Raw genomic sequence first — 15,689 nt, 5'->3', positions numbered from 1 at the left:
TCTTCAGATCTGCGTGGCTAAAATCCCCAGCGATGATGAAAAATCCGTCTGGGTGGGCTGTCTGTAGCTCACTGATGTTTATCTGGTGGAGGTAGAGCTTAAGAAACAGGGTAGTGTAGTGTAAAAGATCATATGTTTTGTATGTCATCGTAATCTGCTCTTGTGGAAAATACTGAAACTAATTAGATTTTACCAGTAGGCACAATATCTCTGTAATATAGGCTTATAGAATGCTTGCAGTGAAGAGCCACCACCCATGTGAAGGCATTTTCATCTCCAGTTTTAGCACTTGAATCAACACACACCAACAGTAACTCAGTATGTTATGTGAACTTTCTTCAACATGGTTTTGACAAGTCATGACTTAGGATATGTTGTTCTGCTTTTACCCTTTATACTTCAAGTATCTCCACTTCCTTCCTCCTCACTCGTTTATTGTGGTTTATACGTAAGCACTCTATTGCATAGCCTTAGTATTCCAACACACAGACACACACACAGACACACACACACACACAGACACACACACACACACACACGACACACAGACACAAACAGACACACACACACACACACACACACAACACACACACACACACACACACACATGCACTCAGACTGAGGTCATCAGGCTAAAACTCTGTTACAGTGATTTTATGTTGGATATTATCCCACATGAACTCACTGTAACATAATGTAAATAATGTAAGCTACAGAGCATGAAGTCAGCAGCCTATTATAAAAGCAAGCTCACAATGACTAAGCATTATAACAAAATGTATCTCCCACTGCAAAAGAACTCCTCACCATGGCTGTCAGAGACATTTAGTGGAGTAAATTAGCATAGAATGGAAACACTCTAAAAAGTACTACAAGTATCTCAGTAGGTTATTGTGTACAGTAGCCTACTTGCTAAATACACACATTTTACTATTGACAATGAGGAAAAACATAAATGTCTTTTTTCAGACTTATCTGTCTAAATCTGTCATAAAATTAAGCTAGTTTGGCTGAGTGACACCAAACACCCAATAAGTGTTTGTCCCCTGACCATACACATACATATATATATATATATATATATATATATATATATATATATATACACACAGGCTACACGCCTGACGTAATCAGCATTACTTGGGCTAATGAAAGGCTTGCTTGAGGTCTTGCGCTTCAATGTAAGAAAAGGGATTTGGCGCCACCAAGCGTTGGAAGTGGAGAATACCGAGAGTTTAATAACGCCATCACATTCCCTTATCACAGCCTGTCAGGCGAAACGTTTCACCATGTATACAAATCTCAACCCTCCTACTCCTAGGCCAACCAAAGTCCTACACATTACTATTTGATTTACTAGCAGGTCTTGTGTATTTATTCATAATCCCTCTTTCTAGCCTCTTTTCCTCTTTTATTAGTTCAAATGCATTAGCTACACGGAGACGTACCTAGAAAAATGTAAAACTTATTATTTATTTTTTTGTTAAGTTGGTGATGCATGGAAATGCACAATGCAAAAATAAAAAGTGACATGATGTTTAGTGTAGGGCTGCATCTAAAATGATTTTCATTCAGTTTATCTGTCTTTTTTCCAATCCCCCATTTATAATCTAGGAAATTTAAGAAAAATTTGGATAAGTGTCATTTGTCATTGTTCTAAATTATTTTAAAGTTCCCTTTGTACACTAAGGCAAATTTCCTTTAAGTGAAAACCTTATGACCAATATGGTTTTGATTTTTTTATTTAAGATTTTTTAAGGTTTATCATTGGAATATAATCATCCATCTTGCATCTTTGAATGAATTCATACTTTATTGCCTGCATCTTTCCAATATCCAATTATTATTACTATTATTATCCAATAGTATATTTCACTCGGTTAACAGATTTTTTTTCTTCAGGATACAGAAAAGTTGACAAAGTCCCTCAGGAAATCTTTTACACCTTAAGTGCTACAGCACAAGGGTCATTTTCATGTGTCTGACTCTTCTTATGAGCTTATAGTCACAAACGGGACATAGACCAAACCTCTGGTGTAGAAGCTACAATGCCAGCATGTAGTGGAAGGTCTGCCTGGGAGGCAAGCTAAGGGTAAAACAAACTACTGAGATTAGGCGTATGGGCTGCCTGAGAGACCGAACTTAGGGCTAAAAGCCAACATCAATGCTTTGCTATCCCATGATTCATTTCGAAAAGAAAAGGTCCTAGTTATTTGTATCTTAGTGGTTCTTGTAGCGCCGGTGGTAATTACAACGCTAATCTTTAGCGTTACGTTTTTCGGTTAACCGTATTTAATGGGATTTTATTCGGATAACACATAGTATCATTAGAAACTGTTTTATATTTTACGCTTTATTGCAGGTGAGTAAATTCGCACATGACCGCTGGAGCTAACGTGAACTAGCAAGGCCACACACTCTACGTGCTAGCTAGCTAGCTTGCGCTAATTTAGCTAGTTAGCTAACGTAGCCAAACGAGGAGGAAGCACACTTCGCGACTAAAACCTGCTTAGTTTATAACGTAAGCCACTCAGTTGCGCTATCCATGTTTAAAATGTGAAACTATGATGGACTTTACGTTAATAGTGAATAACGTCAACGATGTTTCCTTGGTCTTCAGTTCCCCTTTCACATGATCTTTTCCTCATAGGTTCCTGTATGTTTCAGGATGTCATACCCTCCTCCGCTCAACCGCCAGCAGCTCGGCATCCCGCAGTTACCTCCCAGGATCCCACCTCCTCAGTATGCGGGATTTGGACAGACGGTCCCTCCAGGTAACCTTACATAATACCTCACATCGGCAGTAACAGCGGTGTGTTTGTAAATTAGGCCCATGATCCTGTCTCTGATTTATTTTTTTATTTTTTTAAGTGTAGCCTGATAGTACCCACCTTTTTTTGTGAGTAATTAGCATTACCCAAATGAAAAGCTTATAACAGTACAAGGCTGCATTTGAATCCTAAATTACATAACCTACACTAGTTCATAACCAAGGCATACTTTATACCACATAACACATATCTTATACAGCTTGTCAACAACACCTGTATAAAGTTTCACACCTCCAGGCCTAAACAATCATAGGAGCCAATCCCACGATCCCACCTCCTCAGTATGCGGGATTTGGACAGACGGTCCCTCCAGGTAACCTTATTTAATACCTCACATCTGCAGTAACAGCGGTGTGTTTGTAAATCAGGCCCGTGATCCTGTCTGTGATTTAAAAAAAAAAAAAAAAAAAGTTATAATAAAGTTTAGCCTGATAATATCCACCTTTTTTGTCAGTAATTAGCATTACCCAAATGAAAAGCTTATAACAGTACAAGGCTAAATTTGAATCCTAAATTACATATCCTACACTAGTTCATAACAGGGCACAATTACATTTTGAGGTGCCAAGTGTGTTTCCTGTGAATCCCTGTTTGGTCTCTTGCATTTCAATAACTTCAGCCAGCTCTGTGAGAGTGAAGGAGCAGAAGCAGTGGGACGGTCTGTGTGTTTCTGTAACAAAGCTTTGGCTACTGGGCTCACTTTTTTTTTGTCAGACACAAACACCCATTAAAAACAGAATATCTCTGAAAATTATCCGAGATACTGCGGTCAAAACAAAATGGGTCAATAAACCCAAAAGGTAAGCGATCCGTACCTGAAAATGGTAAGGGAAGTTGTTAAGAAATAAACCGAAAAACATGTCACAAATCAAACTTATTACATAAAAAATAGCAAGACATTTTCCAGCATTTGTTTGGTAAACCTTTTTGGTTATTACCTTGGGTAGTCACACACAACTATGTAATTTTCTGTGGTTGTGTGTAGTTGTATGCCTCAATACATTGTTCAAATATTGTATTTTGTTTCTCTTTTCAGGTACTCCCATGATCCCGGTTCATATGGGAGTCGTGACCCCAACACCCACAGTAAGTTAGAAACTGTCAGTTGAAACTGTTTTGCATGACCTGCTGTTAAATACATGATACTTACACATTATCAGTTTAGCTCAGTTCATACAGTTTGTTTTTGGCCAGTCTGCTGCTCAACCAGCAGTTTAACAGAACCTTACACTTACTATCAGATTCTTCTAATATTTTGCATTTTTTTCCCTTCGCTTCTTCAGTCTCTTACCCAGAGCAACAATAAAAACACCTGGATATCTAAAATGTAATTTGATGTTGCAGGTTCTTGTCCCGACCACAGTTGCTGTAGCACATAAGCCAATGCTTACAAAGAAGGAGCCTATGATCAGAGCCAAGGACACGGATGACAGCGGTGGCCCCACCACCACTGTATTTGTAGGGAACATCTCTGAAAAGGCATCGGACATGTTGGTCAGACAGCTTCTAGCGGTGAGTTGACAGGGTTTAACCACTCCGTCTGTTGTTCAGAAAATGCTCCAATGAAAGTCAAGCTATAAATAATAGGCAGCAACAGTGAGTTGCTTAGGAAAAGAGTTGCAAGTGACAGACACTTGATTGGTGTTTGTACAAACCAAAAGGTCCAACACATTATCAAGGTATGCAGCACCCATCAAAGCAGACCTTTTACAGAAAAAAAACAATGCTTTGCCTACTTAACAGGTTTGGATCATGACTGCCCATCACTCATCTCGCATGTCAGACACATGTCTCAGGGACACACAAATACTGTTGGCCAACTTTCTTATCAGTGATTACTTGATCATTGATTAAACATTAACTTGTGTAATGTGCAATTAAGTTATTCTTTCTTTTTCTGTTTTTTAATACAGAAATGTGGTATTGTTCTAAGCTGGAAAAGGGTTCAAGGTGCCTCTGGGAAACTTCAAGGTAAAATGTGCACAACACATTTAAATCATTTTCTCATCGTGTGAATGCATTAGAGTCACTGTAATCACATTAAAAAGTGTGATCCCACTTTACTTTTTACAGATTTTAAAGCTTTTTTGGAACTTAGTAACAGGAAGAGACAATTTGAAATTAAATCTAAAATCAAATTCAATATACTTTCGCTGAAAAAAAGTTTTTTGGTTTCCTGTTTTTTTTACGTGTAGAACTAATTTTCTGTATCTGCTCTCTTGGTAGCCTTTGGGTTCTGTGAGTATAAGGAGCCTGAGTCCACACTGCGAGCCCTCAGACTTCTACACGAGTTGCTCTTAGGTGATAAGAAGCTGTTGGTGAAGGTAGATGCCAAAACCAAGGCCCAGCTAGATGAGTGGAAGGCCAAGAAGAGGAGTGCCAACGGGGTATGCTGTTCACCTGCTAAGCAAAAAAACCTATTTCTGATACTTTTACTTTTGACAAATTGGGTTTACAAGTTTGGTTCTCCCCTTTTTCTGGCTTTAACATATAGGGAGCCAGTAGTGGCTCTAAGAATGGGGATGACGATGACGAGGAGGTTCTCGATGAAGAAACACTGCGTCGGGACCAGGTGGTTAAGGGGGCTATAGATGTCCTCATCCGAGAGTATGCTAGTGAGCTCAATGCTCCCTCGCAGGACCCTGACAGTCAACCTCGCAACAAGAAGCGGAAAGAAAAGAAAGAGGAGGTAGTGTTTGCATGATTTAGATGTTCTGTGATATGAAACCGTTGTGGTAACTGCTGAGTACTTAGTGTTTTTTTTTTTTTTTCTTGTCTGTCTTCTTTGTGTAAGGAGGATATCAATGCCATGGAGATGGAGGATGACAAGAGAGACTTGATTTCCAGAGAGATCAGTAAATTCCGGGACACACACAAGGTAATGTATCAAACTGCTGTCATTACTCTGTAACATAGGCTTTGGAGAAGAAATCCTCCATATTTGTAATTAGAAATTCCTCAACAGCAAATGGAGCTGCAAATTAATAATGTATGGAGGTAATTCCTCCATAAGATTGCTCTGTTACTGTCAACTATAGTGAGGAGGGAGTGTGTTCATTTATAGATTAGTTAGTGAAATTCAAACATTAAAGGAATAAAAAGTAGATGTTGATTCAAATATTTAATAATATTAAAGACTTAAAGTGTTTAGAATACTACATCAACCACTCAGAGAATCTGTCAGTGTTTCCAAATTGGACAAAAGTTGTTGTTATTATTCCTAATACTGATTTGAGACTAAAGGTTTGAGCTCTACACAAGCTAAAGTCATCACACAGAGTGCATGGACACAATGTTAAATTCCATCTAAAGCTAATCTATTGATTAAACCCCACCAATGTGGTAGAGTTCATTTGGTGACTAGATCAAGATGAATCTCAGAATCTCAGCTTTGGAAAAAGTTGCGAGGATAGGATGTAAGTATGATCTTTCATTTCTTCTTGACTTATGTTGGGCGCTCCCTTCTGGAGGGTGTGCAGAGGGGCAACTGGCTCTCAGTTGACTTCCATTATTTCTATTTACGTGTGGATTCGGGGGAAACAAAGTGCCACTAGCCCTGGTGGTGGAACTGGAATGTACACCTTGCTAGTGATGCCCAAATATTGCATGTTGTACTTGTACTCAGTCACGTTTTAGAAAGCAAGGGCAGCTCAGTGAACCTCTGCAGGTCCTCAGATGGTAAATAATGTGTCTGAAGAACACACAGACAAAATTAGTCTAACCACTGCAGTAGTTTGAACTGCAGCCTGTAGTATTACTAAAGCAGGGAGCGCCCCTCCACAGCACTCTGTGGTCTGAAGACATAAAAGGTAAGTGCTTGTATTTGTTTTTTTTTCCAAATTTTGTTTTAAGACACTTTCTTTATTCTCTTCTGTGTCTAAGTGACTCCACTCCCATCTCTTTAGTTACATAATGAGAGAAAAAAGACATTTATTAAATAAATAAGTGGATTTGTGAATTAAATTGACACTATTCGTGTTTGAATGAGGAGGACAAGGCTACACGGACAAAATACCTCATGGAACTCAACTTTAAGCCGATTTCAAACACTGCTGCAGTGGTGGGTCATATTAGGATGAACATAAATTGTGTGAAATATGAGACATGCAGTAGGAAACATGGGATAAGATGATGACAACTTGTGTCAAGTTGCGTGCAACTTAATATAGCCCACCTCGGTGACCGTGTTTAAAATGTCGATTTAGTTGTTCTCAAGCATTATGCTTCAAACCGGCTGCAAAATCAGCATTTTTCCATGAACGGAATTTTCAAACGAGGTAAGTTGTAGGATGGAAATAAGAAAGAACAGGACTATACAATGATTTTAATGATAGTCAACTGACATCTTGTGAGGTACTGTGAATTGCCCAGGTGTGTTAAAGCCCTCCCTCCGGACTCGAGGAACACATGCTCACCATGGTTAACAAATGCTAACTTGAATCAAGTTTAGCTAAATAACAATGTAGAACATGTAGCTCACGAAGAGCCGGTAGTTCAGACCCCTTTCAACCTTTCCTCCTCTTTATTTTTGTTTATCAATTACCAGCTGTCAGACCCACGTTTCCGACAGCATTTAACACTAACCGCTGTCGACATTTGTAAAATCCGTGAGAAGACTGTTTGAACTGTGGGTCTGACTCGTTTGAGGTTTATTATATTATTTATTGGGTTGGAGAAGCCAAAGACAGTAGAAGACAACCTACAGGTAAGACTGTTTTACTAATTTCCTTGTGACCAAATGGATAACCGTATGTGACTTGTTTCCGACATGATTTAATTTGATGATGTTTATGTAGCTGAATTGTATTTGGATAAACTGCTTCACAGGTATCGTTTGGGCATTTTTCCTGATTATGTTGACTTTACACATGACTTGCTTTTCCTCCCACACGTAGCCTATAGGATGTGTAGGGGCAGAGATGGGCTGAAACCGTAGTTCATCACCTGTGAGTTGCACACCAATAGCTCCAAAACGGTCTGTAGAAATGCCATGATTTTTATGTCATCTAGTTAGAAAGCAGACAAATGGTCAATACTTTAGAGTAGATTCAAGATTAGCCGGCATAAATATAATAATTGTCACTATTGGAAATGTTCAAACCACAAGTGTACAGTGTTTGCCCAGAGGGAAATGATTTTTCAATAGGTATCTAGTGCTGTACAGAATCTATGACATCTAAAAACATGTCTGGTCACCTTTCTCTTTGAATCTCAACAAATAAAAACATATCAACATAATTAGTCAGATCATTCATCCCATTCCACGTAATCATGTGACCATTTGTGTTCCAACATTGTATTATTTACCACAGAAGATTACATTGTAAAAGAAACAACTTCTTTAATACAATGTACTCTCAGTTCCCGGGTCTGTCACACAGCGGCATATAGAACACATGGGAGTTGATTATGTAATTCACTTAGTTGGGCCGTTAGCCATATAAAGCTTTGGCTTGTTTTAATCCACTTGGCACCCATAGGTAATACTAAACCAGGGCGTTATATAGCGGTTATCTTAAGTGTATAGTTAGAACGTGTTGACCTGATGGTTCGTAGCTGACTTGGTAATGCTTTTATCCTAAGTGTTGCTTGAGTAACCCCACTTTGAATTAAAATCAAGGAATTATTTAATGCCAAGCGCGTAAAGCATTACATTAACAAGGACCACTTGCACCATAGTGACATGTTGATGTTGTGGTATAACTTAACTTCATGTCAGACATTATGTCATATCCCTTGCGTAAGGTCAAATCTATTACTATTCAGCATTTGCTTGAATGCACATTGATTTGGAAAGTGGGCAGTATATTTGCCATAGCTACGTTTTCATGGAATGGCCTCGTATTACATCAGGGCATAATCTTAAATCACCATAGAGCACATAGATGCAGAGGTTGAGTTGACATGTTAAATATATGTGAAAAAAAAGAATTCAATATTAGCGTATGTGATAAATGGGAAAGCCGGATACCGGGGCCAGGTCAGGAAATGATCTATGCATAACACTTATGTAACAAAAATACAATAATGTAAATGTGTTGATAAAACACAAATGTTTTACTCTAAGATGTTTTGGACTTCCTCTCCGGCTGTAACTCCTTCCTAAACACAAATTACTTGGAAGTTTTTAGGTGTTTTTCAACACTGACCTTTCAAGATTGACCCTTGTTAAATTATGGTTTTAAATAAGCGTGTCCTAAATTAGCGGCATCTGCATTAAACTTGCTCAAACAGCGGACCACTCTTCCTGGAGGAAACACCAGGGCTAAGAGGACTTCCTCACTTGCAGCCGCCAGTCTCTCCAAGGCAATGAGTCATGGCAGTATGTGAGCATGTCTGGCCAAGGGAGTCAAAATCATTTCAAGTATCGTGCTGATAATGTGTGTTGTAGTATGGTCTTTTCACTATTGAAAGTCTAGTAACACATGTTTTCCCTTTTCTTCCTGTTGGGCTCCTGCAGAAACTTGAGGAGGAAAAAGGAAAGAAAGAGAAGGAGCGACTGGAGATCGAGAGGGAAAGGAGAGAGAGGGACAAAGAGCGTGAGCGGGAGAGGGAGCGCCGCGACCGCGAGAAAGAGAAGGAAAGGGAGAGGGAGAGGGACAAGGAGCGGGAAAGAGACCGTGATCGCGAACGGGAGAGAGATCGTGAGCGGGAGAGGACGAAGGAGCGAGAGAGGGAGCGGGAGAGGGAGAGGAGTCGAGACGTCAGTGAAGGTCGCAGCAGGTCGAGGTCAGTGGGAGGCCTGTGATGTCAGACCTGATGCTCAGCTGTCTTTGTAATGCAAGTCAAAGCACATGGCTCATTGTGACAGTTTGTTCTAGTGTGTGATAACCACCAGTACAGGGGCTACAGTATAATTACAGGTCAAATAAGTTAAATTTCATAACAACGATAAGTCTGGAACAAGGCTAACAGTGACTGTTATAGCTTTGCATTTTTACCATTTGAGTTGGCAGTTTGTTAGGTGCATGCAGCTATGTCCAATATCATACAGTACAGCAGCACTGCAAATAAATCATTCCACTGTGAAGCAACCCCATTGCATAACAAATTACAGAGAAACAAAACATTAGGCACACCTTTCAATCAACTAAACCAAACCGCTTTCAAAATGGCCGCACTCCCCTGACAAAGTCTTCACATTATGCTTCCACACCAGCGATGGTCGTGGCCAGTGGCATTATGTTTTTGGCTTGTCTCTCCCATTCTCACGAGTACTATATTTTAGGAATGCCTGGTGGGAATTTATTCAAATTTGTTTAATACGTCCAATTGGACTCAAGGATGAGGATTTTAAATTTGGTGGTCAAAGGTTAAAGGCCCTGTGACCTTCTGGCCATCACTTAAGTTGTATGCTAGTCATGATAGAAATTGTTGCTGGAGGCATACAACTGTGAGGCAGTCATGCTACTTTTTTGATTGAAAGCTCCAGAACAGCTTCTAAATGAGTGCATTGGGGGCAGCAAATACATGGTATTCAGTGCACTATTCATGCATGCAAATATGAAATAATGAGGCCACTGTTGGAAAGTCCAGCTCTGCTTTTGGCAGTTGGTGCTGGCTAAGGACAAATCTGTCTACAGGTGAAAATTGATTGACTTTGTTGTTACATTTATTAAAAAAAGTGTTCTCATTTCAACTTTAAGATATTATGTTACTGTTGTCAAACTAATTTAGTTGTCCTCTACAGAGAGAGGACCAGAGAAGAAAAAAAACGAGACCGCGAAGAAGATGAGGAGGACGTGTACGAACGGAGGAGACTCGAGAGGAGGCTTAGAGACAAGGAGGCGGCATACCAAGAAGTACATATCATCATTCTGTTATTTTGATTGATTTAAACAGAAGTTTAATAATTGCACATAAAGAAATGAATTTAATGACTGTCTGACTGTTTATGTCTGACTTAGTGATGGTTGAATTGTTTTTTTTCGTAAAAGCGCCTGAAAAACTGGGAGATCCGGGAGAGGAAGAAGGCTCGTGACTACAGCAAAGAAACAGAGAGGGAGGACGAGAGGCGTCGTGAAATGGTACACATGAATGGATACCACATCAAATGGAATTGCTAGACGACAGTTATGGCCATTGGTTTTTAGAGGATTCATAAGGTCAGGTATGTGAGGATGAGTTGCTGGATTTATGCTGACACACTAATTGTTACTGTGTGTGAATTCAGATGAAAGAGGCCAAAAGGCTGAAAGAATTTCTTGAAGATTATGACGACGACAGAGATGATCCAAAATACTACAGGTGATTATATCACAATGTACACTTGAGAGTGTGAGGTGCACACTTTTGCCTGTGCTTTGAACTTTTCATTACTTGACCTCTCATCCTCATCCTCAGGGGCAGCGCTTTGCAGAAGCGACTTCGTGACCGGGAGAAGGAGACAGAATTGGACGAGCGAGACCGGAAGAGGGAGAAGGAGGAGCTGGAGGAGATCAGGCAGAGGCTTCTGGCTGAAGGCCACCCTGACCCTGATGCTGAGCTGCAGAGAGTGAGTCTGTTATTCCAGTTACATACATTTTAGTAACCGTTTTACACTGTTACACTTTTTCCAGTAAGCTGATATCTTAACTGTCACGTAAACCAGAAACGATTTCCGTAATCATGTTAGGGGAAAATCAGGAGAAACCTGGAGAATGGGGATAGCACTGCTAAACATACGGATGAAGCTGGATGAAAGGACCTTGAATTTACAAAAAAATCATCCAAAGTCTGACTAAAGCTGAAACACAAAGTAGCCTCTACAAGTCTAAGTCAGTTTCCACCGCTGAACATTTGATTAGTTGGTAAATTCCGACACATTTGCGTTGCTATGGGAAAATCTCCATACTTTGTGTGTCTAGAACTGTGGCAGTCTTGATCTGTGTGATGTTATAGAAATATAGACACATATAGTCAACTTCAGGTTTTTTTCTCTTGGGAAGTTTCCTTTTTTCTGTGTCCTTGTTGGTGTCCAATCTGTTATGATGATGATGATGATGATGCATCTGTTATTTTCACCAGATAACACCTAAATGAAAAGTGCAATGGAATGTGAGGTCATTGTTCATGTGTCCTGGATATTTTTGTAGATGGAGGAGGAGGCAGAGCGCAGGCGACAGCCTCCTCTGAAACTGGAACCCGAGGAGGATGTGAGCCAGGAGAAGGCTCGCAAGGAACGAGATCGGGAACGAGAACGAGATCGGGAACGAGAACGAGATCGGGAACGGGATCGGGATCGCGAAAAGAGAGGGACAGGAAGGCCCGCGGAGCCGGTGCCTCGAGCCCCCCAGCAGCATTCGGATGATGATGAAGAGGAAGGGGAGGAGGACGACTACCATGATGGTGAGGATTCACAAGAGGCCAAGCCGCAACTCAAACCCATCATGCGACCAATCACCACGGCTCCCTCAGTTTCATCTGCCAGTGGGAACGCGACTCCAAACACACCCGGCAACGAATCTCCCTGTGGCATCATCATTCCAGGCGAAAACACTCCTGAGGTCCAAGCTCCGGAGGAACACCGGCCAAAGATTGGTCTCAGTCTAAAACTGGGTGAGTACAGTAGCAAAGTAAGGACACGGAGGGGGATGTATTTCCTTAGCTGCTTTGTGCAAAAATATCTGGGGTTTCTCTTCTTCAGGTGCCACCAACAGTCCCAGCCAGCCCAACGTTGGAAAGCGAAAGAAGCTGGCGACTGTGGAAAGTGTTTTCAACAAGTTTGATGATGAGGAGGCCGATGAGCAGCCTCGCAAAAGGAAACTGGTTCCACTGGACTACGGTGATGACGACAAGAGTCTGGGCCTGGATGGGGCAGAAATTCCAGGGGCCAAAGGCAGCGTCAACACAGAGGAGAAACGCAAGCACATAAAGAGTCTTATTGAGAAGATCCCCACAGCCAGGCCCGAGCTCTTCTCCTACCCTCTGGACTGGACTATGGTTGACTCGGTAATGAGCCTCTGGCATGTTACAATGTTCAAAAGGTCAAAGAGTTCAGTGATTAATATTCTGTCTTGTTGCAGTAGGGTTTAGGTCCTCATCTACATTCATTGATTTAATAATTCAGTGGCCTATTTCCTCATAAAATGTTCGGTAATAAAAAGTGAACCCGTGTTGTTCTAATTGTCCTTTATTTAGACTCTGATGGATCGCCGCATTAAACCCTGGATTAATAAGAAGATTATTGAATACATCGGCGAGGAGGAGGCCACACTGGTGGATTTTGTCTGTTCAAAGGTTTGTGATTATTTAATGTAAAAAGCTGGTTCTTGTGAAAAATATGAAAGCTTCTCAATATATTCATTCATCATATATTCATAGCTATTTCATTTATTTTTGTGCGTCTTGAAATTAGTTGTGTTGCACAGCTGCTCATTTTAAGCTTATTTTTCTTTTCTCTCCAGGTGATGGCCCACAGCACCCCTCAGGGAATTCTTGACGATGTTGCTATGGTAAGTTGAATCACAAAGCCAAAGTCTGTTTGAATTGATCTTTAATGGGGGGTGGATATTATTTGAACCTGATGTGCTCACTTGTTGGGCTTACGCCAAAAAACACCCGGAACGTGTGAAGCGCCGTGAAGCAGAGCTATTTTCACTTCGGCGCCCATGTTATCCCATCTGCCCGGCCACACCGGCCCGCGCTGCAGCGGTCGTTTTTGGCGATTCCTCTTTTTCTTCTGCGTGTTGCGAGCGAATGTGTCAAGCCAGGTCGGTAATCAAATACAGGAAGGCCACAGCACAGCCGGATACCTTACGAAATAAAACCGATTTCAAAATAAAATATCTAGGTCTATGTTTATTTTGGCTGTCTTGACTTCTCGGCTGTGTCTGGAGCGAGACAGGCGATCAGGCACACACAGAGAGAAAGAGAGAGAGAGACCAATGGATGGACAGACAGAGACTGACACACACACACAACCAAACACTCACAGTGTGAAAGAGAGAGACCTTCTGTAGAGTAGAGAGGAGAAGGGTTGCTTTGTGACTACCACAGACAAATGCACGTCTAGTTTAAACAGCCAGATGTCCGATCGGGCATGAATCTATGCTTCCGGCCGATATGCGGCTTGTGTGTTACTGGCGTAAATTTCAATTCATTCTTCTCCTTATTTACACACACTGGCAATGTATAATAAACCACATCACAAGTAGCCAAAATGTGTACCGAGAAATGAGTTTATCAGTAGATGGCGGTTGGCCCTCCAGTTTTTGAGAAGCAGGCGGGACAGAGAAGCTACGCAATGTATTGCTGTAAACGGGGGCTTTAGCAAAACCTTTTATCCATGTAAAAAAATAAATAAATAAAAGGCCTACCTAAAAAATGTATCTCGGTTCAAGCATACACTAAAAAATGGACTGCTTCATCTGGCAGTCACAGAACCCATTCCAAGTCTTCAAAGTCATGATCATAAGGACCTTTTATGATTTCAAAAGACAGTCGTGGACGCAAAGGGCCCACAGACTTTGATTCTGTAATGTAATATGGTTTTCTTTCATTTCTTGTTCTTCATGACGTCGAGCATTTCACCTTATTTATGATACCTATCCAGTCTGTCTCCTGTTTTATGTCTGTTTCGTTATTGTCAAAATAACAAAGAAAAATAAATCAAAGCATTAAAAAAAGTCTCATAATAACACAAAGAAACCAATCCAGGCTGTGGTAGACCAGCGCCCATGTTCTTCAAGGAAACAAAATACAGTTTTTGTCAAAGGACTCCAGCTGATGTTAGCGTTTTGCTCAAAGTACAACTGTTCCAAAAAACGGTGTCACAGTGGCATGACTGCAGATTCTTGGTCTTAGTTTTTATTTAAGATGAAGCAACTTAAGGATGCTACTGTGGGAGTGTGGCACAATCGAGACGGCAAAGTTAAATTCAGTTAAGTCTGATTACTCCCACTTACTGTATATCCACAGCTTCAGGTTCCACCGCGAACGCTCACAAACCACGCATCCTGAAATAGTGTCCCAACAACTCCCCCTCATCCCAGTGCGCTCCCTCCCTCCGTGAATGTCTCTCTATTGTGGGTCTCCACACAACATTGTTAAACAGTTGGTCCTTAGTAAATTATGTAAGTTAAATGTAACAAGTCAGATTCATTACATGTTCATTGAGGTGTTTGATATACCGTTTGTCTAACCAACCTGTTTGTGTTTAGGTTCTTGATGAAGAAGCAGAAGTCTTCATAGTAAAAATGTGGAGGCTGTTGATATATGAAACAGAAGCGAAGAAGATCGGACTGGTAAAATAAAGAACACGTTTCTCTAACTTCTTAGATCACAATTCTGCTACCAACAGTTTTCTGCTACCAGCAGACTGTCAACATGTGCCCATACACCCCTCCATTCCATCAGCAAGGAGCTGCTGCCTTGAATATGTGTGTGTGTGTGTGTGTGTGTGTGTGTGTGTTTGGAAAGGAAAATCTGTGCTGTGAACAGAAAAGCTCTGCACAAACATACTGCATGATAAACTTTGGTTGTTTTTTTTTTCCTTTGAGGCAAATTTACCCGTCTGTTCTCCAAGATGTTGGACTCGTTCTGCTTTGATTTACTGTTATGTTGAGGCTCCATTGTGTGAACTAATAAATATGCTTTTTTAGAAAATATTTTGTCTTTCTTTAATTTGTTAACTGTTATTTATCTTCAATACAATATCACAAAACTACCTCACATAATTATCAAACGACCATAGATAGATGTGATTCGCATGATCCTTAATTTACACAAAATGGTTCTCTCCAACTTGAATTGGAACAAAGGAGACACTGTACCAAAATAAAAGTAATACATTTGTATTTGATTAATCACTTTAATTATAATCTATGATTGTCAACTTTTGAGTTGTACAGATTTTGTTGAAATAATGTCCCGCAAGGA

At 40.6% G+C, this 15,689-nt stretch overlaps 1 protein-coding gene across 5 annotated transcripts; it reads left to right on the top strand.

Moving 5' to 3' along the window:
• Positions 1–2,160: 2,160 nt before the first annotated feature.
• On the top strand, positions 2,161–15,416 carry rbm25a (RNA binding motif protein 25a). 5 transcript variants are annotated; one of them, XM_032499502.1, is made up of 18 exons: positions 2,161–2,362; positions 2,651–2,774; positions 3,868–3,917; positions 4,176–4,343; positions 4,745–4,802; positions 5,058–5,218; positions 5,326–5,520; positions 5,629–5,709; positions 9,292–9,560; positions 10,522–10,633; positions 10,769–10,858; positions 11,005–11,078; positions 11,175–11,325; positions 11,906–12,368; positions 12,457–12,761; positions 12,951–13,049; positions 13,217–13,264; positions 14,972–15,416. In XM_032499502.1, the coding sequence occupies exons 2-18, from the start codon at positions 2,669–2,671 to the stop codon at positions 15,062–15,064; spliced, it is 2,523 nt and encodes an 840-aa protein (XP_032355393.1). In that variant the 5' UTR covers positions 2,161–2,362; positions 2,651–2,668; the 3' UTR covers positions 15,065–15,416. The 5 variants fall into 5 exon arrangements, with proteins under 5 accessions (XP_032355393.1, XP_032355389.1, XP_032355392.1 ...); XM_032499498.1 differs by having other exon boundaries at positions 5,626–5,709; XM_032499501.1 differs by having other exon boundaries at positions 2,170–2,362; positions 2,668–2,774; positions 5,626–5,709.
• The last annotated feature ends 273 nt before the right edge of the window (positions 15,417–15,689 follow it).

Source organism: Etheostoma spectabile, chromosome 20, assembly GCF_008692095.1.
Source record: "Etheostoma spectabile isolate EspeVRDwgs_2016 chromosome 20, UIUC_Espe_1.0, whole genome shotgun sequence".
NCBI classification, from domain to species: domain Eukaryota; kingdom Metazoa; phylum Chordata; class Actinopteri; order Perciformes; family Percidae; genus Etheostoma; species Etheostoma spectabile.
Note: the sequence above shows the minus strand (reverse complement) of the source record. Positions and strands in the feature narration are given on the sequence as shown.

Excerpts from the sequence above, each read along its gene's own strand:
- rbm25a (XM_032499498.1), top strand. The coding sequence starts at position 2,669 with ATGTCATACCCTCCTCCGCTCAACCGCCAGCAGCTCGGCATCCCGCAG. Across the intron at positions 13,050-13,216 it reads TGGATTTTGTCTGTTCAAAG|GTGATGGCCCACAGCACCCC; the intron begins GTTTGTGATTAT and ends TTTTCTCTCCAG. Across the intron at positions 13,265-14,971 it reads TTCTTGACGATGTTGCTATG|GTTCTTGATGAAGAAGCAGA; the intron begins GTAAGTTGAATC and ends GTTTGTGTTTAG.